Genomic DNA, 24,177 nt, shown 5'->3' on the forward strand with positions numbered 1-24,177 from the left:
TCACACCACCTTGTGGTAAGAATTAGCTAGTGGCTCTCTGCGTCTCTCTGCTTGCACTTCTCTGTTAATTACATCAACACAAGAGGGGGTTTGTACATTATTGGAAGATCTCTTTATTAAATAAATTCAGAGGTGAAAAAGGGATCACAGTCATGATAGCTGGTACAGAATCTTCAAGAAACTGAGTCGAGAGGATATTTTTCAGTCTGAAATGTAAAGTACAGATTAATAGAGGCAGAGGACGGACACACTTCCCTGTGTTTTAGTCCAGTCTTCTTACAGTGTCCTCAGTTTGTTCTCTGACAGGTAGCAGCAGTTGCAGTCATTACGTCTCTTTAGCCAGGGAGAGATTGCTGGTCTGCAATTCGCCTTAGAAGTTTTGTAGATGTCCTTTTCAGCATCCTTCAATCCACTCTTACACCCCTCCAACAGTTCAGTTACATACATTTTCACAATATTTAGGTTCTTTTTTGCAGTTTTCAGTGTTTAAAAGTCAGATTTCCCTCTGATACCTGAACTATTTTGAAAGCTGTGTCCCTGTTCCATACAACACACTAATTATTCACTAATGGTAAATGGTAATGTGTATAGCGCCTTTCTAGTCTTCCGACCACTCAAAGCGCTTTTACACCACAGCCCATCGAACAGAAGCTAATGCATTCACACACCGATGCACAGCATCGGGAGCAATTCAAGGTTCAGTATCTTGCTCAAGGATACTTCGACATGTGGCATCAGGAGCCGGGGATCGAACCAACAACCTTCCGATTAAGGAACGACCCGCTCTGCCTCTGAGCCACAGCCTAATCTTCATAGTATCCTATTTTTGCACTTATAATTGGAAATCTACACACTTTAAAAAGGTTAAAAAAAATTGCCAGAATTTGAATTTGATTAGTTTTTGGTTCCTGGAGATATTTGACGACCATCCACTATTAGTTTTGATCTTTTCCTGTTGCTCCATAAGTTAAATTAATGATGTAAGTGTCACTTACACAGTGTGAACACACAGTACTTACACCAAACCTCCCTAGGATTAGTATGTAGTATGGATTTGGGACCCAGTTTCAGTGTTATTGCCCAATGCACATGTTAAATAATAATTTGTTTTTGTACAAAAAAAGTACTTGTATGGATGTTACAGTAATACTGGTGTTTTCACTTAAAAAAAAAACACTGATGGGAATATAAAAAAGAAGAATGATACACTCAAAGTAAAAACTAGAAACATCGAAATTAGGAAGATTTTTCACTGCCAACAGTTCATGTGAAACACTACATGTGGATCAGATTTTTAAAATCCTAACCAACGGGACATTAATACTGGTACCGTCCTCTCTTGCCTCCATGTCCACCATAACTTCCATGTCCACCATGTCCTCCTTGGTTCCAACCACCACCTCTCCAACCTCCATCACCACCTCCTCCCCAACCACCTCCTCCTCCTCTTCCTCCACCACGGCCTCCCCAGCCACCACCTCCTCCGCCATCTTGTCTTTTTTGCCAGGGCGGCATCTCAGGAGGTGGCGCTTGTATCTCAGAGGGACGTCCTCCTCTGTCCGGAACCCTACCCATCAGGATCTGTGGATAAAAGAAGAAAAAAAAAAAGACAACGTTGTGTCGGAGGAAAGCATCAGATTTAAGGCATTTACTGGGAAAGGGGAAAAGTTATTCTGTACCTTGTTGACAGCACAAACGGTCTTCTCCCTGCTGGAGCCGCTGCTTGTCTTCACCACGTTGCAGATGTCTTCTCTGGCAGCTAATAGCTCAGCCATGTCCACTGTGGTCTGCGGCCTCAGAGAATGTCTCTTAGGCTGGTAGGCCCTCGCCATGCTGTCGACCTTTACCTTTAACAGACCACAGGCACACAAAGATGTGGTTGTTCTGCTACGTGCGTCACTCAATCAAAAGTTGGCATCAGTAATATTCATGCCAATAAAAACAAAAGCATATGTTACAATTTATTTTACACAGTCCAATTCGATGTTTGGAATAAGGTTTTGTAAATAGAAGCATCAACACCTCTCCCGTAATTTAAATCAGTAATGGAGAAAGAAGTTATATGAACGCACCTTGGCTCTGTCCGACCACCCAAACGACTGAACTGTGACGTCCAGCCGTTTGATCAGCATCCTGCGCCGACACTCGTACTCTGACGACAGAACTGTGTTTATGTTGTGCAACTTCTCCTGCAGAGATTTAAAAATAAAAAACAACCCAAAATGAGTTAAATTCAAATACGCTTTCAGTGATACAAATCACACCCAGCACCTCAGATACAGACGCACTAGTTCAATATGTTTCAGGTCTACGTACCCACTGTTCACTGGATAGAGATTTCTTTAGTACTGGATTTCCGATGGAGCCATTTGGAAGATCTGTAAGTACTTTATCAACCTAAAAGGACACACAATAACACAAAGAATGGATAAATATACATACAGTATACAAGATGTGAGGTATATCTTTGTTTGTTCTTTTACTTTTTTTATTTTTTTGCCATTTAATGCCTGAAACATTGCTAGGATTTTTATTTTATCAATATGACGCCTAACAGGAAGTCAGTGTGGGGGGGGCAACTGTGCTTTTAAATGTTTCTGCTATACTACAATGTTCAACCAGTGTGTTGTGAGCTGTAAACATAAACTAACAAGACTATCAGTGAAGATACCTGGCAGGGTAAGTTTGGTGTCCCTCCCTGATATAAAGGTATCATATAAACTGCATTAAATAGTCCCACCTTGTCTTGGATTTGAGAGAAAACCCCTGCCGCGTCCTGTCCTCGGGGCTCCGGTAGGTTCAGTGTTTCACAGATTGCCAGGAGGTCCTGACACACCGGACTCTCCTCTGTTTGCTTATCAGAGACTCGTCCGCTCCGCACAATCTGAGCCGCCTGGAGCTCGGAGCTTAGAAACACTTTATAAAAGAGACACAAAAAAAAATCTGATTCTCAAAACGATATTTACAGACACAGAGAGCTCGTGGGACAACGATCGGAGCACGAATGACCACATACACACAAACTTGAGATGATCTTTTGCATTTGGCACGCTGCCTTTGAGAATCCCTGAGACGACCTCTTTGTAAGGACAGTGCAGCTCCTTCAGCAAACCACTCATCTCCACCTGAAGGCTGTCAATGTCGTCTAGAAGGGAGGACACACACACACACACACACACACACACACACACACACACACACACACACACACACAGACACACACAGACAGAGAGAGAGAGAGAGAGAGAGCAGTGTAAAAACAGGACACAACTCACAGCTTTGAGCACCAGAATCAGGTGTGAATGGATGGATGGATGGATGGATGGATGGATGGATGGATGGGGCTCACCTGGACCGGAAGTAATGCTCTCCTCCAGACCACACAGAGGCTTCAGCCTGGATGCCAGCCACCTGCACAGGTCCACATACTCAGGAGAGGACAGGCCTCCCTCTGCGGCTCTGAGCAGCGCCTTCTCCTCCAGCACGGGGCCGTCATAGCTAAGGAGCGTTGACAAAGGAGCACAAAACACCCAGATGTGAGGAGAAAATGTAAAGTTTGTACGAGCCACGGCTGCCACTCCGTTGGTTAGAGACGGACTGAGAACACAACGGTGACTGAGACTGCACACGGAGAGCAAGTAGCACACCGTGCTAACAGGGAGTTAGCTTACCCGAGCTGCTCTAACGAGTCCAGAATGTCGCCCTCCATGGCTGAATCCGCGAGTTGTTGTTGTTGTTGTTGTTTATGTGTTATTTACTTAAAACATGACGGCGTTGCGGGTAAAATCTTAGTCAACATGTACGGTTTTTGGACCCATTCATTTTCTGCGGCGCTATCATGCCTCCTCGCTGTTGTGGTTGTGTACGTGAGCCGGAGTGTAACGTCGGACGGGTTAATGGTTCCGCTGCAATGGTTCCGCTTCTGTGCGTATGGAAATGTTCTACGTTCATATTTTGGTCATTAAATGTGTTCACTGTGAAGAATGGTTCTTGTCAGAGGGTAAAATTGATTTAGTTAATTTAGTTAAAGGAGTTTTCAACAATTGTTATAGGACACGGTGTGTGTATCTTCAGATTTGTGGGTTGCATGCTTTCAAATGTGGAGGATTAAACAGTTCTTTAGAGGTTGAGGAAATGCTTTTATTATTATTCTGTCTTTGAGTTCAAACAAGTCAGTTTTCCAGAGTTCCTGAACTGAAAGAGAGTTCACAGTTTGGAGGTTTTTACCAGACGCCATTAGCTGTATTTTATGATCCCAGTTCACGTTGAATGTGAAATATTCATTTGCAAATGAATAAGTATTGATAGCAGGTCAATGTAGAGAAGTCAAAAATACATGATCACCTTGTTAAATGTAGTGGAGTAAAAGCATAAAATCAGAGGAACTAGAAACACATCAAAGAGTGCCTAAAAATGATCTCAGTTAAAATCAAGAAATTCAGTCAATCCAATTAGAGACTTATTTTAAATTCAGTTGTTGTAAACTCTTGTTCTAGTTTCCATTCAAGGTTTATTAACAATCACACAACATATATCGTCTCTGGGTGAGTAACAATAGGAGGATAATGATCAGTGCTGTTGTTGTAGGATGCAAATAGACTTTTTGTTTTGGCTAAGTACTTACTCTGTTATAACTTATGACATATAAATCATCAGCTCCTTAAATATAATCACTAGTGGTGGAATGTAAATAAGTACACATTCAAGGTACTTCATTCATTCGAGTATTTCCATTTCATGCAACTGTACACTTACCTCTGAAGCAAATATTGTACTTTTTACTCAACATTTGACATCTGACAGCTTCAGTTACTTTTCAGATAACAATTCTTCATACCCTTTCAAACCATGCATCTCCATGAATTCCTTTATGGGTTGAGAAAATTCTCCGTCTTCTTAAGCTCAATATACTATTTAAAAATGCAGTCACAAAGCTAAAAACAGGGCTGGTTTTTTTACAAGCTCATGAACAGTGGACTTTGTAGAGTTACGTGGTTCTCACAGGACAGCGATGTTAGAAACTTATGATGATCTTACTGAATATGATGCATTGCTGTAGATTAAACTACCAAACAGTATATAAAGTAGTTAAAATGAGCTCAGCCTTAAAACATCCACAGCAGTAAAATGAATCTAAAATCATCCTAACTAAAAGTAAAACACTGACAGGGATCATTTTAATGCAGAATCAATACTTTTGATATTTTAAGTCAATGTTGCTGATAATACTTACGTACATTTTGCTGAAGGTTTTGAACGCAGGGCTGTTACTTGGAGTATTTTCACAGTGCGGTGTTAGTACTTAAGTGTAGTACCTCTGATACTCACTAGTATAATAGTGTCTCGTCTCCCCCCTTGAAGCATTTGGAGATGTCGTGCTTATAGTCGGACTTACAAGTATTTACAAGAGAGGAAGGTTATTTAAATCCTCTAATCTAAGTAGACAATACAATTCATTCATGTTTCGTATCTGCACACCTTGAAGCTTCCAACCTTATTTTATTCACACGAATAACGGTTGATGGAAAGAAACACAACGAAGCCTGCACAGCAAAAGATTAAAACTCACCATTTTATTATGATAATGTTATTTGATATGTCAAATTACAAGTGTATGATGTAACATAAAAACAGTTACAAACATATGTATGCATATTTACATTATATATTTATGAAAAGTAACGAGCTACATCTGTATAAAGAAAATACAACTATGACATGAGTTATTGGGACTATAAATTTTACATCATATACTTGGTATTCTCGAACCATGATAAGAAATACCTAGACGTGTAGAAACCAATAGAACCAGAACGAGAGATGTTAAATTATAAAATGAGAAACTAGGATGGACGTGAGGCACTTTTTTGAGGTTGTCAGGATGTGAAAGCCGATGGCACTAAGAAACGTCGAGAAAAGAAGATGCAGAGGAAAGAAATATGCACAAAGAGAGAGTGAAAGAAAGAAAAAGGAAAGAAAACAGGCAGTGTTTACAGAATAGTTAAGAGTAGTACCATTTATACTGCAAGTTTCAAAACACAAATGTCTTCCACTATTTAGAACTAATCACATAAATGTTACATCAAGCGCTGTAAGATGAAAAAAAGCTTACATATAGTATCATCAGTGCACCAAAGCATCGGAGAATTGAAACATAACCACTCAACTGCTGTGAAAAGTAACCTTTTTAAAACAATACACTGAAGAGAAACAGGTTTATATAGCTTTTTTCTTTTTTAATCTACACAATGTCAAGAATGTACACTTGTATGCATTCCCAAAGATATGCACAATTTCCAAGATTGAAAGAGGATAAAAGACTAGCAGCAAAGTGGTTAAAACTGAAGTCTTATATAATGCAGGTCAAAAAAATATATATATTAAAGCAGACAGACACATGTTGCATATATAATACAGTACATGACAGGAAGTTGCACTGTGCTGGTTAATGCAGAATGAGAAGTGTTATTTCAGCATTCTCTACACTTTGTATAAATGCACATCCTACATTTTGCTTCTCAGCCAGCAAGTTTTAATCAGGTTCATCAAACCTTGGTTCAGCTTGCAATAATGCAGGGCAATCCAATTACAATGGGAGAATATGACAACCAACCAAACATTTGGTTACACACCAACCCCGCACGCACACACACACTCACACACACACACACACACACACACACACACACACACACACACACACACACACACACACACACAAACACACCGCCAGCATGCTGGAAACTAACACACATACAGTACACACACACACACACACACACACACACTTGTGGGCAACCCAAGAACGCACATATATAGTAACACTCGCGCACCCACACACATGCACAAGTGTCCACTTCATCACACAGAGCAATCAAACATTTAAAAACTCACCGTCACGGTTATATGCTGTTGGAGAATTAGGGTTTAACAGTCGTTCATAGCTGATTTTCTCTGTCAACACAATAAAATTAGTGATTGTATCTAGCAGCTTTATACGTATGTATGTATATATATATTTATATATCAAACTTTTGAAACAAGTGGACTGCCACTACTGTACCGTGTTAGCACTATCCTTCCTTCTACCGTACAAAACTAGAGAGAAACTCTATTAGAAGCTCAATAGTCATTTCCATCACAAACGCCCTCTACTTTTCAATGTGAAATAATACTAAAAGGTGACCTATGTACATAATGCTGTCAATTGAAGCTACAGTATATGCTGACAGCAACGATAAATACAGCTCTATCTTTAAAATTTCAAAGACAAAGAAAGCTTGGATTATTATCAGAACTTAAATATAGTGTTAACTATTTACACGTGTTTGGAGTTTGGTACCAGGGGTCGGTCTACTATCTATAATAGCGTTAAAGTGTCCTGTCCCGTCACTGACTCAGTCTGCAGAGAGGTCAATGTGTTTCCCACGTTAGAAAGTTTGCATAGAAAGTAAAGGGAGCATTGGTCGGGGGCGGAATTAGGAAAATAAATGAGACCGAGGTGTCACTACGTTGATTTTAACCAGGAGTGACTGGAGGTGAGAAGAGATGCATATCAGTTAGCAACAGCACATGGATGTTGTACCAAATCTGCCGTTACATGTTGAGGTGAATCACAATTAGAACTAATTTCCAACACGCCGATGCCTTTTAGATTAGGGTCATTTCAGTTATTGCAGCCAGACGTTCAAACTGAACTGTTATTACTGTTGGGAGTTTGAGTCTACAATGGTTCCATGAGCAACACATGCTCAATTTAAAATCTTCTACTGTTTTGAATGGGAAATGGGGTTCGAACGCAGCTAGACTCTGGCGTACCGTCTGCCTAGTCCCCGTTTCCCAAAGGATCTTAAAAAGGAGTTGTTTGACAATTCAGGAATTACACTTATTTGCTTTCCTGCTGAGAGGTAGAGAAGATTTATACCACTTTTATATCTATCCTTTAAATGTGAAGCTAGAGCCAGCAGCTGATTAGCTTAGCTTGGCATTAGGAAAGGAAACAACTAGCCTCGCTCCGTCATAAGGTAACAAAATCCACCTACCACCACCACTGCTAAAGCTCACTAATTAACACAGTATATGTCTTATTTGTTATAGCTGTACTGAAACCAACATGTAAAAATGCATTTTCATGTGTGGGACTATTTTTTTTTGGCCATGCACATTAATAGTTTTTGCATGGCAACCTCATGGTGACCAAGTCCAAAAAGTCACTGTGCCCATCCCAAGAAATAGTCCCACACATAACAATCATAACACATGTTAATAGGTGAACATTACAGGTGCAGGTAGGCAGATTTAGTTATCTGGAAAGAGCAAAAGAACAAAAAGATATGACAGTGGTAGCGATCTCCTCATCTAACTTCAGGAAAGAAAGCAGATATGTGAAAATCCCAAAATGTCGAACTATTCCAGTTTGATCGTTTTCTTTGTTCACTCTTGAGCCAACAGACAAAGATGCTTTGGGAAACAGGAAGCTGCTTTGTACTGTTACGAGTCAAAGCCTTAATCACATAGTCAGTGGTGACGTTACATGACATCAAATCAACAGTGCATGTTAAGACCTATGCACACGCGCGCACACACACGCACACAAACACACACACATACATATATACACATACATAACGTGTGTATATTTTATAATAGCTAAGATACTCAGCATTCCTGAAACAATGCATTCATCCATTCAGGGCCTGTTAAATGAAGACATACAGGAGTGGACTTTAACTTTTGATGAACGCAGCACTACATTTACACAGGATATGGGGGGGGGAACAAAAGAAAACCACTAAATCATGGGACAAACATGGAAATTTGGAGAGGGTGCTGCAACCAAAGCTTGGAGAGCAGTGCTTTCAGGAGGGGTTTTTCCCCCCAATGCTAAATTGGATGTTAAATTCTAAATTAAGTCTAAATTAAGTTTAAAATCTGAAGGATTCTCAATAAAAGAATAGCCTAATTTAAGTGCCTGTAACCCCTTTACTCACCAAAACAAAACTTGCTGGTTGAGCAACATTTCAGCCTTTGTTTCGAAAAAATAATTATAAAATGAGCAGGAAAATAACAATGAAGAAACAAAAACACCAAACAATTTCACTACAGCAGTAAATAACTGGACTAAAACTGAAATTCACTGAAGTGTATGAAATTGTCATGTATTGGTTTCAATTCAAAATGGTTCAATAGGTTCTAATGCTATTTTTATAATGTGGAAAAACTATTTTGGGGAATTCAGCATGGTAAAGTCATTACCATTTTCCCTTCTAATCATGGAATCGATCCCTTTATTTTGGAATGCAATCAAATGGTCTAAATCACCTCAGGAAAGTAATCATTTTAGCATCTTCTAACTGAATGTCAAAAGCTATACCAAGCTGTACCTTCAAATGCAATCTGTAACTTTTAGATTTTTCTTTTTTTGTCAACATTCGATGGAAAGGAAAACAAGGAATTGGCCATACATCCACCACAGCAACATCTCTCAAATGTTAAAATTACACTAAATATGGTGGTTAATGTACCACAAGAATTTGAGAGGGTTACCTTTACTCGTGGAATGGGGAGGGATACCATTTCTAGTGCACTTTTCTCTGTCTAGTAATTACATTGTCAGCAAATGCTTAAGCCATGAAGGAAAGGCCACTGTTACCCAACTGCAAATTCACAAAAAAGCAAGAACATATCCCTTTTAGCATACTCAAACAGCAAGTATTTTTTCTGAACGCAGAATAGTTTTGTTTTCTTTTTTTGTCATTAAGTTGACGCTCTCTGTACAAAAGACAATTTTCCTTCATAAAGTTACACTTGTAGTAGAGTTCTGACATTTGTGGCCTGGCTTTGTCAATGCATGAGTGTGAATGTGAGAGAGAGGTGTGTGTGTGTGTCTGTGTGTATAGGTATGTTTAGTAACATCTCCAAGTCTATTAATCTTGATGCCTCCTCCTCATCTCCGCAGATTAAGCTCCTGAACTTAGCTTGATGCTCAGAGCCCCCACAAAGCATATGGTTTGTCCTCCACTGCTGCTTGTCGGCGACAAACACAAACTGAAATCTCCAAAAGCCCTCAGAGCTGGGGATCAACAACATATCACCCCGTCTGAGAGGGAATGAAAAAAGGATGCCGGCTTTTTAATTTTCCGCTTTTATCCACTTCCTGTGTTAGCTAGCTTTGAGGGTGTCCCAGAGTCCGTCGTCAGGTCACCCCGCGGCCTTGTGCTTGCCCCCGCAGCAGCGGCAGGCCTCGCCACAGTGGTGGCAGGCGCGCAGAGGCAGGTAGCAGCACATGCAGGGCGCGATGAAGGAGAGCGCCACCAGGGCCAGCCAGCGCAGACAGAACTGCTCGTCAGATGTGTCACATGAGCAGGGGTCTGAGAAGTCGCCCTCGGAGTCGGACATGCAGTGGTAAAGCATGCTCTCGGCGCACAGCATGCAGCTGACTTTGTAGATGCACTGCTTGATTGGGTCGGGGGCGTCTTGGCACTGCCCCCGCCAGTTGTCTTCGTGGTTGAACATCTCCCGACAGTAGATGCAGCGCGAACGCTCGCCGTCCTCTCGCCGCCGCCGGCCCTTCTTAGACTTCAGCAGGGGCGAGGGCTGAGTCTTGATGGCTGTGTCCTTGCCCAGCCCTAGCCCCATACCTGTTCCAATGCCCATACCGGGGCCAGAGTGGGAGTCCCCACCGGGGCCATCAGGGAAGAGGTACTCGCACTTCTTACTGTCCAGTTTGTGGAATGCGGTGGGGAAGTCCAGGTCCTCGCGGTCGGCATCCTGTTTCCACATGACAGGGTGGCGGTAGTCCTCGTAGCCGCGGATGAGCACGTCTTTGCGTGGGTTGATGCGAACAATCTCCTCTTCGTCCATGTGAAAACTGACATGACGAGTCGACTTAAAGGAGACCTTCGGAAGAACAGAAACCGAGAATTAGTTGGATGACTCCACAAGAACACAATCCTTTGTTGCAGTGACTAAATATAAGAAACACGTCATTCATAGAATTTTATCTTGCACTTGAGACTCCACATTTACACACACACAACAATCCCATATTATTTGTGAGGAACGTGTAATTAACATTTTGGAGGTGTGATTGTTTGTTTGGCGGAGAGGCAGACCTGTGGAGGCAGGTAGCGGCGGTTGCTGGAGGGGAACTCGTCGAAGGGCTGGGCGCGGACGTAGCAGCCCCTGAATGGCTCGGTGGAGACGACGTTGTTCAGGGGAGAGAAGGGCTCTTTCATTGGGGTACAGATAGAGGGAGGCTCGTCGCATGCCTGGAAAAACACAGAAAACATTCAACTCAGTCAGGATAGTGTGACAGATAGTGTTTGGAAATGCACTTGAATGTTTCCTCTTAGCAGGATGCACATCAAAGAAACACAAAACATCTGTATTCTGACATGATCCTTCAATTCATTGGCTACTTCACTGACAAAAAATAATGAATTAAAGATTCACATTAGCACTTTTTCTGGACAGTCAAACATTTACAAATTATTTTAAAGTATCACTCATGATGTGCGATCATTATTATTTTATTTTGAAAAAGGATAAACAATGAAAATAAGTATTAATTGAAGCCCTTAACATCAATCATCATCACATTTTATGTCACCATTACACTGTCAAAACCGCTAATGATCGATCCATTCAGTTTTTCATGACCACAACTGTTTTGACTCAGGGTGTGTAGGCTGCATGTTCCACTTGTAACCACCAGGGGGCATCCTGCACCCACACTTGGCCAAATGACTGCTGTGTGGCGATGACTCAAGGCCCCTTCTGTTAAGAACTCAGAGTTCCCATCAGCCTTGCATGTGTTCCCACAAACATTTTAACTGATGCAAAATCTACAAACACAGGCTTAAAAAAAGAGGCACTTGAAACATGCGAAAATAAAGAGAGAAACATTCGAAACCGTGTGAGCATTCCTTCCACCTCACGCCAAACAATCTCATAATTACAAGAGGGAAGCTCACTGTTGACATCAATCAGAACGAGATGTCTATAAATAACGTCTTGTGAATGCCACGGTCTGCAACGCATTTTAAAATATAAACAGCAAAAAATGTTTCTACACATTGAGAAAATAAAATAAATAGTTATAGATCCAATAGAAGTAAGTCCAATACTTCAGTACTCATGGCAACAACATCAAAAGTGATGGCTATTCATGATTCATGCGTGCAGAGGTGATGAGAGATGGGGGAGGATAGTCAGTTATTACATCAAGAGGCTGTGTGATGATATTTCATGTCCAGCATTATTTTAGCACAACCATCTGTACAACTTCCAGCCCCTGCTCATGTACCAAAACGTGACATCACATGCAAATTACACGAGAATGAGCAGGATTAGGGGTCGGTTATATTCGAAAAACGTCAAATTCAAGTTGTACCTTCTCTCTCAATAAACTATTTATAGATAAACTGTCTGAAAATGATTCAAAGGAATTTGCTAAAAAAAATGTCTTCAAGGTTATATCTCTCTCCACTCAGACATACACAAACATGGACATGCGCCGAGGTGTCTTCACACGTACAAGTTGGATCCAACCAAATTCGAGCCTTGTGCACACTGGCTAGCTGTGCCTCTTTTCCCACACACACCCCGACCTCATCAAGGCAGGGTTAGTCCTCCTCTCTTGTCCTTCTCCCACCCTCTCTCTCTCTCTCTCTCTCTCTCTCTCTCTCTCTCTCTCTCTCCCTCTCTCTGCGTGTGGAGGAGGCTGCTGGCTCTGGTTAGTCAGTGCCGTGTGTAAAGTAGCCCACGCCAGTGCTTTAACGCACAGCGGAAATCTGGTTTGCTCCCAGCTGCTGCTACAGTAATTACTGTCCTGTGGTTGCTAAGAGATGCTTCCTTTGACTTCTTTTTTTCCCTCTCTTTCTTTTTTCCCTCTCTCCTCCACTGCCTCCCCCCCAGACTGCTAACACATGGTGTGTGTATGTGTGTGTGACTCCTTCTTTGCCTCCAAACATACCAAGTGGTGTAACGCACATCCAGAGCGTCTGCAGGGGAATGTGAGGAATAGGAGACAGTGGAGGGAGAGAAGAGAAAGAACAGAACAGGAAAAAATGACTTTGTGTTATTTGTGTGTGTGAGAGAGAGTGTGTGTGTGTGAGTGAGAGAGTGACAGAGAGAGAGGGAGAAAGAGAGCGAGAGGCCAAAGAGTCTGCCGAGGGAATGTCATAAACCAGCTCCAGCTGGAGAAATGCAGCACAGAACTTAAAAAGCCAGATGACAGCTGTGTGTGTATGTGAGAGGAAAGAAAGAAAGGAGTGAGGGGTGGGGTGGGGGGTGAAATGGGAAACAGACTTGGGCTTCCTTTTAAAGCGCTTGCCTAAGCCCCACCATTCAAAGGCATGCGTGGGGGCCAATCTGGAGCTGAGCTGACCCTAGAGATGTGGCTGGGTGAGGGAGGAAGAGAAGAGGAGGGGAGACGAGGGATGGAGGTGCTGGGAGCCAGGGGCAACCTGGCTCCACACCAACATAAGGGATCCATGCACTTCTGCCCTCAAAGGCACAAGGGCTCTTACAAGGGAAGGCTTGGGTCGGCACACATTCTGGAAATATAGAGAACACGCTGGGTCTCTGCGTGAGACAGAGAAAAAGAACAGAGAGGTAAAGATGATGCACATGTGCGGACGTTTGATCGCAAACACTGAATGGTTTATGTCTGTTTACACGTGTTTCTCACACTCTTGAACTAGGGATCGGCCTAAATGAGGCGAGTCATAAGTCGTGCTCATCTCTGTGTCTTGTTAACTTAAAAAGAAAGAAGCACAGCCAAGTTCCAGGCTACTCCCCATGTATTCCATAAACAAGTGGTTCGTCATTTTGGGAAAATGGCTTATTAGTTTTGTTGCCGGGAGTTAGATAAGAAGATCGATGGCACCCTCATGCCCGGAGGCTAAATATGAAGCTACAGCCAGCAGCTGGTTAGCTTATCTTAGCTTAACATAAAGACTAGAAAGAGATAGCCTCTGTCCTAAGGTAACAAAACCTGGCTACCAGCACCTCTAAAGCTCACTAATAAACACATTATATCTGATTTGTTTAACACGTACAAAACCCAATGTGTAAAAAAGCGTTTTTACACTTTGGCTTTTGTATCAATTAAAGCAGATTAATATTATGTGTTAATTAATGAGCTTTAAGAGGTACTGGTAGGTGGATTTTGTTACCTTAGGACAGAGCTGTTTCCAGTCTTTGTGCTATGCTAAGCTAACTGGCTGCAGCTTCACAACAGACAGACACATGTGAGTGTCATTAATCTTCACATCTAGCTAATAAACACACTTCCTAAAATGTAAAACCATTACTTCAAACTGCTTTTCTTCCTGGCTCTAAGTAGCTTTATTGAGGACTATTGAGATACACATGAGTGAGCCTGTGAGAGTCAACTGGCCAAAAACCTCTGTGTACTAAACTGATAAGAGAAAACTTCCTGCCAGAGCTAAATTAGATGCGGATGTTTTTCTGTGGCATTCGAAGAAGAAAAAAAAGACGCATTTGACTTTGTACTATCGGAAGGACTGTGGTGGTACAGCAAAATACCTGGCAGTGGGTCATCACAGCTGAGTAGAGTGTTGTGCAACCATGGTTTTTTTTTTATATGGGTAAAATATCTTTGTATGTACATATATAGAGTGTGTCTGTTACGTGTGTGTGTGTTTCTGAGTGAGAGGAAGAATGTGGTGAGCTTGTGAAAGGCATACAAGTGGGTGCTGAGCCTCAGTGGGTAGGATGTGGGTGGAGAGGACCGTCTTGAACATCGACCACACACACACACACACACACACACACACACACACACACACACACACAAACCAAGTTCAACGCTTGTAGCAATGCGAGGCTATCATGAATTCCAGCAAAGACAGAGAGATTTTTTTTATAGAGATGTCTGAATCTAATTAAGGAACTAAACAAGGCTTGATGGTGACCTCCCATGCTGATGAGACACTGCTCTGCTTTCTCAACAAGGTCAAGGGTACTCAGAACCCGTCTCGTGCTCCTAAAGGGACCCGTCAATAACACAAACTACAGGCTGGAACCTAGAATAGGTTATCTGTACATTATGATGCAGAATAAAACAGCACAGCTAATATCACACCTTGTTGTGTGGTGGTATTTGCTAGTTTCTCTGCAACACTTGCCACTGGTTCACTTCTCTTTCTCTGTAGCCCAGGTCTCCGACCGCAACATTCGGATGCCAAATCACCATGGTGACACCCTCGGTGGCTCACTCACTGAACCTTGTGAACACCCCCTTCTACCCCCCTCCCGCTGCACATCCCCCCCTCTCGTCCCCCACCCCCCCTGCTGCCTAGCAACAGTGGTGCCATTGGATTTCCTGTATGTTCAGGCTGATTCCTTAAAGAGGAACTTCGCCACAGGAACAGGAACGCAGCTCTCTCCCCTCCACTGCTCCTCTAGTTCACAGCATTACAGGATGTAAGATACTAGGCAGGTCAAAGGTGATGACACACCTCTGACAAGTGCAATTAACTGAAAGTCATGGGAGGTACAGTGTCATGTCAAAGATAAGAGCTGGTGGGGCATTTCTGATAATTAATAAACTAGAAACACCATGCAATGTAACACAATGGCCCTATTTATACTTGTTGAGGCTACTATTTTAGTTATGTGTGTGCTGACTCAATTCTTCAGTATGTTTTAAGGATGTGCCTTTGTGTACACCACAAACTACAGTGTAAAAAATGACCCGAGTGAAATCAACACCTCTCTGACACTGTGTCAACAGTAATTCATTATAAGTTTCACAAAGGTAGCACCTATTTCAGGACTGTTGTATGTACTGGATGGTTTCTGCATTTCTTGTCACTCTGTCTAAGTATGCATTACAAGAACTGCCCTTCCTCCCACAAAGGTGTCTTTTCACCTACTTTGCAATCAGAAGTAGAACAGGTGACTGACGTTCCTGTAACAGGCCTGATATCTAAAACAAATCAACATGGGTGTGTTGACTTGCACCATATACCTGCTGCCTTTCTCTGCTAAAGAGAACACGGCATTCTTAGCCACACATGTCAGCAGTCAATAGAGCCCCACATGCCAGGAATAGGGCAAATACATACAATTCTTAACATAACGCACCTTAACAGTTCTCAACCTGTCAACAAAAAGAGGCCCAGCTCGTGACGAAACACATTCAGTTTGGAGAACAGTGAAATCAGAGCGTTTTCACCAAGCTGCCTTTGAACAACCAGCTCCTGAGGCAATAGTTATTATATCGGCATCAATTGTAACAAGAGTGACGGCTACCAAGTTAGATTGATAGAGACAGCTAAGCCTGCTCTAGCACATTCGCTGGCCAACACCCAGCTTCACCTTGGGGTCTGGCTGGCACTAGTTAAACACCTGTAAATCTCCAAGAACAACTGTTAGAAAACAAAGGCAGGTGTCAGTGCCTGGGTGGGACACATCAGGGCTCAAACATATGGCTCAGGTTCTAGCTATGACCTGCCTCCTATTTAATAGCAAGGGGAAGCTGAGTGATACATCTAACCATAGAAAAGCCTACAGTAACAATCATTTCCCACTCTATGACACACTTCATTAAAAATTAATCATCATGTTTCATTTTTTGTGAACTCTCTAGTGCATTTTATAACAAGAATATGTTGTAAAAAATGCTAAAGCGTAAATAAATTTGAGAGAAAACTAAACTCCTTAAAGTCCAATAATTAAACATGTACTCATGTGTAGGCACACTACATACATTTTCTTCATACCAAAAACCAGAATCTCTCAGCTTTTTTTTTTTCTCCACTCACCGGTAGTCCATCCTCAGGAATATCCCCTTCCCCAAACTGCCGACAACCTGGAAAAGAAAGAACCCAGACAGGGAAAAGATTAGAGGCCAGACCTGTTTATTTTATACACTCAAGCCAATAATAAGCATATAAAGCTTACAACAATAAAGTACTAACAGCTTAGAATCTGTGTGTCGACATAGTCTATGGCATTAAAACCTCATCAGCAGTATTTCATTTCATTTTTGTACATTACTAAACCTGAATGGTAGCACATACACAAATTACACATATCATAATTTTTACTGTCTTGGGTATAAATAACAAGGGAACACTTGTTTGTGGAACTTTACCACTAGGGGCGAAAACTTATAAAAGGCCAGTGAAATCATGTACCAGACACTTCCACTTTCTTATACTATTTTGAAACCCTAGCTACATTTCTAAGAATGTGTAATGCATATCATATTTAACGCAGTAATTTCAGTCTAAATGCATGACATCTTGACTACAAAACATGTTTAAAGCAACAGATTTACATCGCTGATTCTTGTCAGGCCAGAATAGGACAAGACTTCTGCTTTCCTCTTGACTGTAGTCTAATGGGGAAATGAAAGCTGCTTTGTGTCAGTGGGGCACACAGAAGTTAATGAAATATGCATGTCTAGAATAATGTAACCCCGACCTCGGCTAAAACGCCATGTGCCATTTCCGCATCCAAAACACCCCGTCTGCTGATGCTGGAGTCAGAGCTTATGTTTCAGGTATCAGGCTGACCATGTTACAGCTTTTCATGACCACAGAGAATGAAACTGTGGACGGTGTAACCCGAGGAAAGACGCTAATGTTACTGATATTTTAAACACAAAGTGATATTTTGTTAAACCCCTTTCTACTTATGAAGCAGGGTGATATTGTCCACACTGAGAGCACCATTGTTTAATAGACAATATTGTCCAACAATGGGGCTGCCCCCAAAAAGTTTATGATTTGAATCATCAATCGAGAAGGGTGGGCTCGCATTTTGTCACAATATGGAGCAACAGCATAGCCAGTAAAATGCCCACAAACCACAGACCTTTGATGAAAGCAGAAAAGAGTGAAAGTTAACGGAGGGCAGCGTGACGCCGAGCAGCGGAACAGTGACTGCTCCGACGCTCTCTGCTCAGCCCTAACAGCCCGGCAGGAGAGACATACTGTGGTGCGCTCGGATTTTCTAATTGAACTATGAGCCGGACGCACACTTTACTTTCACTGACTGTGTGGAAATCTGATATTTTCATATCACAGATGACAAAGAAAGACATTAAAAACATGAGGTAGGCTAAAACTAAGACTCATGTAGAGGAACTGCTGATATGGGAGTTAAGTGTGGTGCTGAACTGAAAAAAAGAGAAATTAATAGTCTTCAGCCAAATCTGATTTGACTGACAAAACTTGGAGTCGGATACATCCATATCTAACATTTTTGTATTGTTGTCCTTTGTCAAGTTTAAGATTATTAAAACAGAACCCTGTTCATACGTGTCCACAATTTGAAATGACCACACTTCATTGTGGGAGTTCAATGTACACCATTTATGCGATAGTTAAGTTGCTGTGATTTGTTTCATGAAGTCCAACAACAAAAATGAAGAAAAATGTACATAATAAAAACTACGTTTATACATGCAAGATATTACCTACGCATGAATTAGTTTAGGTAGGTTTGGTTTTAGTTTAAGTAAAAACTTCCAGTTGCATGATTAAGATTCAAATATTTGCTATTTACTATAATTATCACTGACATTCAGACTAGTATTGTAATTTTACCCATCCTTAGTAAACACACAACACTAGTGGGTATAATGAAAGCAAACCTAGCACTTGATTTTCAAGCAGCAGCAGCCAGAATATTCATGATAAAAAGAAAACGCTGTTAAAGAAACTTAATAGAAGACAAAACGGTTGGGGCTACAGTCTTGGCAATGTTGCAGAAAACAAGGATTAAACCATTTCCATTGGGATGAAGGGTAAACTGTTTGTACCTGGGGCATCAAGAGGTTCCTTTTTAAAAACTTGGGTTCACTTAATTAGGATCACCTCTTTTGAAGCACTCAGGCATCAGCTAGTCTGTCTGCATTTAGGAAGGGAATACAGCAATACATGGCACAGAGAGGACAGAAGAATTCACTGGGCTTGTGTTAGACCCATTCAGTCTGTCTGTCTGAATCACATGGAGAAAGGTGTTTGTGTGTGTGTGTGTGTATGCGTGTATGCATTTCTCCACTACAGAGAGAAAGAGGCTTCCTGCAGCACGACTCTGGCAGAGCTGGGCCACGAAGCTGCCTGAGCCATGTGCCGGCCGTTGCCATGGCAACAGAGGACTGCAAGACTGATACACACACACACACACACACACACACACACACAGGCAAAACATATTCTCTCTCTCTCTCTCTCTTGCTGCCTCTTCTCTCCCCACACACATTCACGCAGCAGTCCAGCAGCAGAACGATGCAACAGGAATACAGAAGAACCTGCCTGCCTGAGCTGAAGAGAGGCATTACACAACACTGGCAGCACACAGAAGATGCCAGCAGAGAAAGGAGAGCAGAGGCAGAAGGGGATAGCAGGGGAAAGGAGAGAGAGGGAGAGAGAGCGAGAGGGGTGGCAGGCACTGGGGAGATGAAACTCACCATCACCTCCTGTAAGCTGACATTCATAGGAGAAGAGTTGAAGCGTTTACTAGCAGACAGAAACTGTATAGCCAATGGGTGAGGTGAGGGGGATGTGTTCAATCACTTTGGCCAGCTATCAGAGATGCTCAACCTTCTTCCCAAAGCTTCCTGTCATGTGAACTAGGGTTTCTGTTTATTAACTATTTATTATCGATTCACCTTAAGATTATTTAAGATGTCAAAGAAATTGTTAAAAACACAGAGCCCAGGAATACTTTCTTCATATTGCTTGGTGGCTGATAAACACTCCAAAATAATAAAAAAAATAGTTTGCTATCATTGAGGACTAAGAAAAACCAGCAAATATTCTTTGTTCACCATCTTCAACTAAAATTCACAGGCAGAGCGATTAGCAAAGCCAGGCCTAACAGTTGTTGCCTGTGATTACCTTTTATCTAGACTATGTGTGGACTTGTGCCCAGGAAGTGCAAATCTCAGATCAACGCTTGTGGGCAAGAAGCGACTGATGCCTAGCGGTGATAAGCCTTTTTACGATATGTTCTGCTGTACCTCCTCTATGCTCCCCAGGGTTCCCAGGTCTAGAGAGTAAAAGAGATTATAGCTCCCCAGCCAGCCAGCCAGCCAGCCAGCCAGCCTCTTGTGTAACATGGGGCTGGGTGGCAGATTGCTGAGCTGGCGATTCTCCTGCTAATTGGATGACTTTGCAACCTCTGGCACTGTACTGAAAAATAATGCTTATCAGGACCCAAAGCTGCTAACTAAACTCAGAGACTCCACCCAAGTGTAATATCTAGTTTAGCTTTAAAAAAACTGCATGATTGCCACACTGAGCACAGACAGACCTAACCCTACCTTTTTTTTTTAGACTGGACTAGCCAGTCCTCAAACTTACTTAGTAAGTCGGAGCAGCACAAAAGCCCAAACTGGTCAAGTTTCTTTCTCACCCCCATCTCAGGTTGCCACCCCTTCCACGTGTGTGATGTGCCACCTCCCCCTCTGTTTTTTTTTTTACCAACCCTTCCTCCAATGTCCTATATTACCCACTGTCTGGGCACAGCGTTGCCCTGCCAGTCTCTACAGGAAGTGGAGAGTTTATCTGGGCAGCTGGTGCTGATAAGATAACGCAAGAGGGTCATGCTTGGGTGAATGAGCAGGTAGAGGTGTGTGTGTGTGGGGGGGGGGGGTGGCAGCGGCGGTGGCGGTGGTGGTGGGGTAGACTCATCAGTGCTAATCAATGCTATGCATCTCTCCTAGAACAGATGCTAGGTCAGCCATTACAAAGCCTATGACAAACAGGCAGGAATACAGGCTGTAGACACCCGCTAACAGAATGCATGCCATGTTCATACACATACACCCATATTATTTTACACGTATTGGATGGCTGCCAGCACACATAGTAAGCGCAACCTCTTAGTGGAGATTCCAAATAAACTTGGTGTTTTGTTGATAGGGTACTCCATAAAGACACACATGCACACACCATTAACTACCAGCCAACACACACACCTTGGTTGATGTCCTCAATGGCCCGTCGTATGCCCCGGTCAAAGGCACGGGCGTCAGCAGGGCTCTGGAAAGTAAGTCCAAACTTCTTGTCGTTGATCCTCCAGTGGTGGAAGATGGGGTTGACCTTGTTGTATACTACGTCTTTCTGCAGGACACACTCCAGGACCACCTGACAATACACAAAACGCACACACAGTTAAATATGTCATAATAACAACATTGTAATTAGATTTGGTCAAGCGAAAGGTGTTAGCATACGGACTGGAAAGTGCATCATTTAAAAGGTTTAATGATAAAGCTCACTGGGGAACACGTGTAAATCCTTCATCTTACTCCTCACCCTAAGCTGTTTAAATGTGTCACATTCAATCATCCCACAGAAACGTGAGTAAGGGAATACAGAGAAAGAGGTTGGGAGTAAAGGCCTGCATCTGGAACTACACAACTCCAGGGATTCTAAAATAGAAAACGAGGGGGAAAAAATCATCTTAAGCCAAATAATTTCACATACTTCTTTGAATAATTTGTAAAACACATTCTAAATGGTGGGGTTTTCATTACAGATGATGATAAAGTTGGAGAGCAGTGGCGGTGGCAGAAGAAGGGGGGTTGAGTATGTTTTGGAGCCAGGCAGCCCAAGTGTGTGGCAGAGAGAGACTGTGTTTTCAAAGCCTATTATTAATCAGGGCTACTGGGCCGCCTCCCGGCCTTCCTCTAGGCAGATTAAATGAAATGAGAGACGGCCATTACAGTCTTTGAGGTTTTTTTACCGACGTGCACGAGAGGTGGCTTAATGGGGTGTGAATGTGTGAGTGTGCGCATGGCGATCTGCGTGAGAGAATGCGTGAGCGCAGGAGCTGGTGTGATGAAAAGCTCAATGACCCAAGTGGTACACTGTGCATCTTCGCAGTGCAAATGCCCCGTCGGAGGATAATGGTCACAAACCAATACTCGACAACTGAAAGCAGATGGCAGGGTTCCCCGTCGATCTGGACAACAGTCAACATGCACACTTTAAGAGGCTGATGCGTGGCAGCTGTGCGAGAGGTTGATGATATGTGATATGTGTGTCAGCGAGGGTGCACACAGGTCTACATTTCATTCTGAATGTCTGAGTGAGAGCTGCCTTTTTACACTTGGTTTGCAACATTTACATTTTACTGCATGCAGAAAGATGTGTCTCGCATTATCTGTCCTCATGTCAATACTGCACACATGCCTCCCAAAGAAAAGAAGGGGCAAAGGTTAAGCCTGTGTGTTTACCCAGAGCCAGTGGATGAGAGGGACGGATGTGAGGAGGATGGGGTGGCAAGAAGGGCTGGGGTGGGGTTGTGGGGAGGGGGGTCCACTGTGCCTCTAGGGCTGATTGTGGAGGCGAGACTGAATGGAGCCGGAGCAGGTAAGGTGAGCGCACAGCGTGGCCGACAGAGGAGGAAGTATCACAGTTGCATGGAAGGACGATACTTAACACCACATTCCACACTGTGCTCAAAGAAAAGAGAGGAGGAGGAGCAACCCTGACAGAAAAAAAAAAGATAGAAACGGAATACAGGCTGGAGTTGAGGACTGACACAGAGACAGACGGAGGTGAGACAAACAGAGTAGAGATAGCGTGAGAGCGGAAATGGGGGAAGGTAGAGACTACGTTTACATGCTCAACTCAGGCTACAATATATAGAACGCTGCCTTAATTCAACCTGATTATCATTTAAAGACATTTCAATAACAATGTTTGGAATAAAGTAGTGTTTATTTTGAGCATATAAAAGTAATCTGCTGTGAATTGGTGTATGAATGAAAGACTGTATGCAATAATATTAAAGCACTGAGATTTGAAGACTTGGTAGGAGGCATTGGTTGCAACTGATACAGATTTCTCCCCTTTCCCAAGACCTACATTTAATAAACCATATTTTGCTAGCAAAGATAAGTCAAAACAATCACATGACAAGATTAACAGCAAAAACAACATCTGTATCTAAAGGGCGCTTTGCTCCAAGGCAAAGCCTTTTAGAGTTAAGCCTGGACTACACCACAGTCACAGCTGCATCAATCAATGGGAGTCACAGACTACGAACGACAGGAAGTGAGGTGAGAGCTAAACCAAAGATTTGTCATAATCCAAGAGCCGGTACGGTAAGTAATCATCAACCAATTAGATCTGTAGTTTTTAAGAGAGTCAGAGAATTAGAGTGAAGGAGAGACAGAGAGAGAGAGTGTGAGAGAGCAAGAGAGAGAGCGAGAGAGAGAGAGAGAAGGGAGGGGGGGCAAGAAGAAGAGTGATTGGTAGCTATATGGAGAGCCAGCTGAGTCATCACCAGTACACTCTGTGCCGCATCACTGCGCTTATAGACAGATCCCCTCCACCTCTTCAGTCTCCCGTCTATCTGGCTCCACCTCTGTTTCCTGCTCTTTGACTACACACATCTCTTTCCCTGATTCATCTCATATCTTATGCACCCCCAATCACCTCGTTTCTACCAGCCAAAATCGTGCCTTTGTGATTTCAAAATAACTGCATCTCTGCTCTGTTTTTTTTGTTGTTGTTCTCTCTCTACCTAGCTCAGGTTCCTATCAGGGATGGAGACTGTCATTGTGCTTTCCTATTCCGTCAATTTCTGGCTAAATTAAAACACTGAAATGATATCCTTTAAGACGACAAAGAAATGCATCTAAAACATGGAACAGCATTTCCCTTTTTCTGTGTTTTAGACATAACAAATCAAACCAAACAGCCTTTCAAACATTTGGAAGCTCTTCCCTATTTTTGTTTTCAACATCACTCATACAACATAATTATGGTCTTTCATTTACCTCCGAAATCAAAACACTGACGTTACTGTTTTAGACAACACTGTGGTAACAAGTACTGATAGTTCTTTTTCACTGTCTACCATATTCTCATGTGGTTTTGTCTGTTGCTGTTGTTTTCATGGACTCATCACTCTGCCTCTTCTCTTCTGATGGCCTCAGACTGTCGGTAGCGCTGCGGTTGACGCCAACAGCATGGCACTGGGTGGCATCCCGACAGACCTACATATGGCTTGGTGTTTGTTGTGGTGGCTGGGGGTAGACTCTGGCGGTGATAGGGGTGTTTTACCACATCCCAGAGGAGTTGCCAGGGTATCTGAACCATGTCTATGCCCTGTCTGAACAACAGCATTCCCGCCACACCCTTTCCTGTGCCACACACACGCTTGGATAGCAACGCA

General features: G+C 42.6%; 2 protein-coding genes across 2 annotated transcripts in view; both read right to left on the reverse strand.

Annotated features, from left to right (window-relative positions):
- Positions 1-89: 89 nt before the first annotated feature.
- On the reverse strand, positions 90-3,878 carry fam98b (family with sequence similarity 98 member B). Its single transcript, XM_051395785.1, has 8 exons — positions 3,672-3,878; positions 3,350-3,498; positions 3,017-3,145; positions 2,741-2,916; positions 2,317-2,397; positions 2,073-2,189; positions 1,680-1,847; positions 90-1,581 (listed from the first exon to the last, which is right to left on the reverse strand). Exons 1-8 carry the CDS (start codon positions 3,707-3,709, stop codon positions 1,318-1,320), a joined length of 1,122 nt encoding a protein of 373 aa, XP_051251745.1. The 5' UTR covers positions 3,710-3,878; the 3' UTR covers positions 90-1,317.
- Positions 3,879-5,558: 1,680 nt separating this feature from the next.
- Positions 5,559-24,177, reverse strand: part of spred1 (sprouty related EVH1 domain containing 1) — a 34,120-nt gene continuing 15,501 nt past the window's right edge. The window contains exons 3-6 of the mRNA XM_051389956.1: positions 20,966-21,134; positions 16,797-16,843; positions 11,115-11,270; positions 5,559-10,899 (exon numbers count right to left, since the gene is read on the reverse strand). Coding sequence (XP_051245916.1) covers positions 10,201-10,899; positions 11,115-11,270; positions 16,797-16,843; positions 20,966-21,134 — 1,071 coding nt within the window. The 3' untranslated portion in view covers positions 5,559-10,200. The remainder of the gene's footprint in view (positions 10,900-11,114; positions 11,271-16,796; positions 16,844-20,965; positions 21,135-24,177) is intronic.

The sequence above is a fragment of the Dicentrarchus labrax genome, unplaced genomic scaffold (assembly GCF_905237075.1).
Source record: "Dicentrarchus labrax unplaced genomic scaffold, dlabrax2021, whole genome shotgun sequence".
In the NCBI taxonomy this organism is placed as follows: domain Eukaryota; kingdom Metazoa; phylum Chordata; class Actinopteri; family Moronidae; genus Dicentrarchus; species Dicentrarchus labrax.

Coding starts and splice junctions, on each gene's coding strand:
- fam98b (XM_051395785.1), bottom strand. CDS start 3,709: ATGGAGGGCGACATTCTGGACTCGTTAGAGCAGCTCGG. Junction 3,499..3,671: donor GACTCGTTAGAGCAGCTCGG/GTAAGCTAACTC, acceptor AACGCTCCTTAG/CTATGACGGCCCCGTGCTGG. Junction 1,848..2,072: donor GGTGGTCGGACAGAGCCAAG/GTGCGTTCATAT, acceptor GGTCTGTTAAAG/GTAAAGGTCGACAGCATGGC.